This window comes from Osmerus eperlanus, chromosome 2, assembly GCF_963692335.1.
Source record: "Osmerus eperlanus chromosome 2, fOsmEpe2.1, whole genome shotgun sequence".
NCBI lineage: Eukaryota > Metazoa > Chordata > Actinopteri > Osmeriformes > Osmeridae > Osmerus > Osmerus eperlanus.
Genome location: NC_085019.1, coordinates 831,647 through 837,646, shown reverse-complemented (window position 1 = coordinate 837,646; position 6,000 = coordinate 831,647). Strand labels below are relative to the sequence as shown.

Here is a 6,000-nt window from a genome sequence, read left to right as displayed (position 1 = left end):
ACCTCATGGGGCGGGTAGATGGAAGATGTTGATGTCAGTCATCTGAGTGGCCTGTTTGTTCCATCAAGGGGTCAGGGTGAGGGGGGAAGCAGGCCTGTGTGTGTGTGTGTGGAGTGCAGTGACGGGATGTGAATCGCCACACCACACCCTCACATCAATCATTCATAAATATATTTTTCTCCCCTGGCTACCCAACGTTTCCAGCTGTGAACTGACCGACTGAATGTGTTCAAACAATGTAGAATAGCCTTTATTCTCACCCAGTAAGAATTCTGTCTGATAATAAGATGAATATGTGCAAGGAAAACTGTGCCTGCTCTCCTGTCTGAGTGTGTGTGTGTGTGGCAGTTGGTGGTATACTAACATTTCTTTACATAGGCCTTTTGTAAGTAAAAATCGTTACGTAGACATTTCATGTAAACATTTGACCCAAGGAAGAGCGCGTGTTCAGGTGACTCTGGTTGCCAGATAATTTACTTGATCGTTAACTGATAAAGCTCACTCACATAACGAGGACACACTAACAGCTGCATATCCAATTCCTGTGGTTAGCGTGGGTTTATCAAGCGCTAAATATGAGCAGGTCTACTGGGAGAATATCAAATCACAGAACCTTATCTGTAGCTGGCCAAATTGTGTCTTAATGTGGTTTTTAAAAACGACAACAATTACAAACAATCCACCCAGGCCCATTTTGTTATTAGCGTGTCAGGTTACAGCAGCATAAACTCTCTCAATGCTATTTTAATAAGGTCCTAGTATACGTGTGGAATTTCAACTATTTGTTGAATCAATAAGTGTACGTTTCCGCTAGAATTTGCTATGTTAATTTAAATGTGTGCTATTAAATCGCCAATGTCACCGGTGAGCAGCAGCGCGAGCAGCAGCGCAAGCCCCGTCGTAGCGGAGCAGCGTGGGAAGAGTGCCTGGACCGGGAGGCACTGGAGGCCGCGGGCAGGGAAAAACGAAACCGGTGTCTGGCGTAATCTACAGTACCCGCAGAGACTTGAGTAATCTTCGTAATTAGTGGCTTTACAGCATGTAATAATGGACAACCTTCCATATACACACCATAATTATAGATATTATAGACGTCAGATATGGTGGCTATCGATATTATTAAACAGGTAACGTTAAAAACTATTCTATGGTCGGGCATTTCAATTTAGGCTCTGTTGACCTTTTTTGTAGGCTACATGTAGGTAGTAGCCCGAAATCATGAATCAAATACAAATGCGTAAAAGGCTATTAAGAAATATTATCAAAAGAGTTAGTGTGAGTGATCATGGGTATTTGTAGACTATTTGTAAACTATAATGCGATGTCATAAATGTAGGTTTGAAGGCTTGTTGTTTATATTCTTTGTTGGTTTATTCTGTTTATTAATGCTTACAATGTAGGCTATTTACATTTTCATAGGCCTAATGGTGATACAAATCAATTAATTACATGAGAATCAATAACATAATGACTCAACAAACGCATCATTGCAAAGTATTTGCAAACGTAAGAATTTAATCAACAAAATATTTTACATGAGCTACCCACCTTAGGCCACACTAGAGTTGCATTTCATGATGTGCGGAGAAAAAAAACTGTAATGATAAGAAACTCATCTTCTCGCGCATGAAGGAAAAGCAACAAAGGGCCTCATGTCAGTCTGCTGTCTGAGATCCCGGCCTGTACGAGAGGGAACAAAAGCGTTTTCCCCACGGACTCTCCGGGAGGACATCCCTCAGACCCCTGCCTGGTGATTCTTTCCCTGGTCCTGCGAGGAGCCAGGCGGAGCGAGTAGAGGGGTCAGCGGGGTGAGAGTGTGGAGCGTCCGGGACAGCTCCGTACTCGTTCGTCCAGTCTGGAGCTCGCAGGATACTCGCATGCACGGTCACCGCAGTGCCAGGTTCGTGTCGCCGTTTGTCCGTCCAGTCTCAAATTGTAGCCTACTTGATCGGTTGTTTTAATTAGACAGAGACTGTTACTGAGATGAGCCGATCTCGTCTTGGTTAGTAATGGCTTCTCCTAGTTCCATTCCCGTCTCGGTGTCCTTCTCTCCCACTACTGTTCTATCGCGGGGGTGGGGGTACCTTGAAACCGTTTCACGGGAACTTGACATGGGTATTTTGAAACAGCCCTTTTTTTTTTTCTTTTTTTTTTTCCCTGGATCAACATTTTTGTAACATTGAAATGCAGAGCGGTTAAATCAGAAGGTACGTGTGGACTCTAAGCAGGGAGACCCCCTAGCCACGCTAAAGATATGGAATTAATGTGAGATTTTTGGACGTGGATTCACACGTTCCGTGTTATAAAGGTCGTCACCCCCTCGCTCTCTCGGTTCTGCATAATGGTCAGAATGAGTCCTCACACTTGATCTTCTTCTAATGCTAATTCCATGTTCGGGCCCCGTGCTGGCTTCTCACTATGGCAACCCTATTTGAGCCAACCACCCCACCTATGTTTTGTCATGTCTTGTGATCAATCACGGGTGTTCATAAATCTTTGTATTGTTTCGTTTTGGGAGGGGGGTGGGGGAATAAGAAACCAAATACGCTGCTGAACTGTAGCCTACGTATTAACATATAGGCTACAGACTGTTAAGACATGTAGCCTATAGCCTGCCTAGCTACATCCAGATAGTTCAGAGACTATCTGATGGTTGTAGTTTCTGTCCCCTGTGCGCAGGAATGAAGCAGGAACTCAACCCTTAAAACATGGTCAAATCCACAGGCCAGTTCAGCTTAAACTGGAGGCTGAAATATACATGGTTTATTTTAATAGACCGCCCTTCATAGGCAAGGTTAAAAAAATAATAACGCTTCCCGCCTATCTGTCAAACCTGACGGGGCAGAATATCTGATCTGCGTTCACGCGCGTTCCAGTCTATTTGAATCAGTGCGGAATAGGGGACTTGGACCTGGAAACCGCCTCCCAAAATTCCCTTTACTTGTTTTGATCATTCATCTTGAAGGAAGAGGGGACCTTGAAACGGCTCAACCTCCTTGGACCATAATTGGTTTTATAGAACTGGCGAGAAGCCAAAGTGTTTACATCGAGGCGATTGACACTGTTCTCAGCCAATCAAAGAATTTGCCGTGGAGTGTGTCGCTCTGGGTGGAGAGGGGCGGGCCTTGTAAAACAATGCTTGTTTCATTGCAGAAGAGTTTACAGAAGCGCGAGGGGGGCCTCATACCCCAATGTTATCCCATAGCGTACCTTCGGACAGGCCTGTAGCCTAATGGACTACTCCAAATCTTTTCACAAACGCTCGGATTTTTTGAAGATTTAAAACATTTTCTTCATATTTTCCTGTTCAAGTAAGAGGACGACATGTTTTCTGAAGCGGTGTCATACCGTCGATACTTATAAAGCTGATACAATTCTGTTATTAGCCTGCAAGCTATGTTGTTGTGAAGTAAAAAGGCGGGGAGCTGGTCCCAGCGCTATAATTCGGAAACAAAATAGATTTGCTGTGTCTTGAATAGAAAGCAAATCCACCTACTCTCGGGACATTTCCTTCCAGAAAGTTTTACCGTAGCGAGTTGTTGGTAGAACCGAAAACTTTGAAACGTGGCCGAAGCAGCCTTTCCTTCCGAGACTCGAAACTATTAGAAAAAAACAATTCACCAACCTGTCATTGCCTTTATAGAATTGATTGTAGAATGATGTCGGATAACCAAATTCTCCTAAACATAGCCTAATTTCCAGAGTCTTTATTTGGTTCGCCCGCCCGTGTAGGCTATCACGAGCTATGGTGTGATCTAGCAGCCCGCGGCTTGTTCACTTTGAAGGTTAATTCTTTTTTTAAACTTAGTCTACTTTGGTGAAATATGTTGCTCATTAGTTTTACATTTAACTTATAACTGCTATTGTTCCAAACTGTGGTCAATTAAGCCGCCTGGACTTTCTGAAATGTAAGAGTGGATGGCTAGCCTAAACATTTGCTTAGCCAGTGCTGTGTAGCCTATGGACTGGAATGAGTTTTAATTGTATTTAATTATCTCACCCTTAATCAAAACAGGTGTAGGATATATAGGCCTATCGCTTAATCACAATGAACAGTACTTTATGAAGTAGCCAAAAACCGTTAAGGTTTTGAAATGGAAATAACTCGACAAGCTGACCGCCTTCGGTTCTCGACGCCTTCATGCGTCTGCTTCTTACTTGCCTATTTTCATTAACACGAATAAAACAGAATTAACAATAGGCTAACTTGCAATTTGTTGTAAATGGTGTATAATCCGTCATCATATAAAGAGCTGTGGCGACTTGTCTCGGTTTATATTTTTGGCCTAAATCCTTAATCAAACGTTACCGGGGAGTTGGGCGAAACAGCCCAATATAAACGGGCTGTTTTGATTTCTCTATGGGCTGCACCCGTGTCTATGTTTGACACATTGCCTTAAATCCGCATCAATAGTGAACTACACACCACAAACCCACCTTATTAACACTAGTCAGGTCAACCCTATTTATTTTTAAACAGTTTCAAATTTATATTTGATGCTCCTTAGATATTTATGTGTAGGCTATTAGTTTACATCGGGAATCGTTGTTGTTTATAACCCTACAGTGTTCAGTAGACCGCAGGGTTTTGACACAGAAATTAAAATGTAGCCATGGCAATTTGACAATGTGTTTTAACTGGGGCGACTTGAATCTAAAGGCGGAGAGCGTCCCTGCCTCTCGAGCTAAATACGGCGAAGCTTCTGTGCCTGTAGCCCAAGAAGCGTAGCCCTGGAACGGCTGAACGGTCAGGTATGTGGTGGGGGAGGAAAAGCTTACGGTTCGAAACTCATTAGATTAGTTCCTTATGGAAGGAATTGTAAACGACAGCAATATAGATTAAAACCGAATATAGTATTGAGCTCTCTGCACGTTTCAGCGAATGTACTAAATTTAGTTTTTAAAGTGTTTTTCTAAACTGCGTCATTGGCCGTTTAATGGGCCGAGCGTTCCACAGAAAACGACGAAATCCTCAAACCATCTGTTTACAGCACTTTGCTCAATCTGACCTCTTGTCGATTCTGTGTCAAATTATTTTTCCTCGTGTTTTTATAGGTCAGTGGGATGATTGAAAAGGATTCGGATTCGCTTGGAGATCTAGAGGTATTTTAGCCCAACCGTGGCTTTTTCGGAATATCCAAAACGGACAGTTTATTTTACATAAGTTTACCCGTTGTGGATAATGGATGGCAGAGATTTCGGTCCCCCCCGATCCGTCCACGTCCCACCGCCGCTGCTGGCTGGGATCGCCATGGAGTCTCACCGACTCGGAGCCGCTGCTGCAGCCGGGAGATTCCCTCCCTCGCCCGGCCACTTGGGCTCGGGGCATCCGCCGCCTCTCCATTCTGGGAAATTCATGCCATCGGCCATTAACCTACATCAACATCATAGTAAGTGAGCTATGTATTTGACCTGCATGAGCAATGCCAGTAAGTTGAATGGACAGCAACTGCTTCAAGATGTACGGTCACTAAAATACCACAAATTAACTTAAGGTTTCGGAGATGATTACAGTTCAGTGTATGATGAGCGGTTAGGCTTTACATCAAATGGCTGTAAATTGACTGTTCGGAAGAGAAGCCTTTTAAGTCCCCGATTCCAGAAAAGTCGGGCCGTGGACGCGCTAAGTGACGAGCTCAAATAGACAAACACAGTAAGATTTTACACGTAAAAATATGAAATTCGCTGCTTGTGTTTTGCTCTCGTGTTTGGTTTGTAATAGCCGAGAAATGGTTCTACCGCAGGCGCTACGAAACACACCCAAGCGGCTCTTGTGGATGTGATGGATCTTGTCTCAGTGGTAGCCTAGTGCTGTAGTACAGGTCAGTGTAAAAACACTGTTCTTCAGTGGATTATTAGTCTTCCTGGTGGGAGTGAAGTCCTAAGTGTATAAATATGTGTGTTTTATGCGTGCTTAGAGCTCTGTGAAGACAGGTGTAAAAAAAGAAAAGAAGTTGTGACCTGGATCAGGCTGAAAAGAGCACAGAGCACTCCTTGCGC

At 43.6% G+C, this 6,000-nt stretch overlaps 1 protein-coding gene across 1 annotated transcript in view; it reads left to right on the top strand.

The window, feature by feature from the left end:
- Positions 1-3,160: 3,160 nt before the first annotated feature.
- The window catches only part of tnrc18 (trinucleotide repeat containing 18), a 39,111-nt gene continuing 36,271 nt past the window's right edge, over positions 3,161-6,000 (top strand). Inside the window, exons 1-2 of the mRNA XM_062485527.1 lie at positions 3,161-3,311; positions 5,056-5,390. Coding sequence (XP_062341511.1) covers positions 5,183-5,390 — 208 coding nt within the window. The 5' untranslated portion in view covers positions 3,161-3,311; positions 5,056-5,182. The remainder of the gene's footprint in view (positions 3,312-5,055; positions 5,391-6,000) is intronic.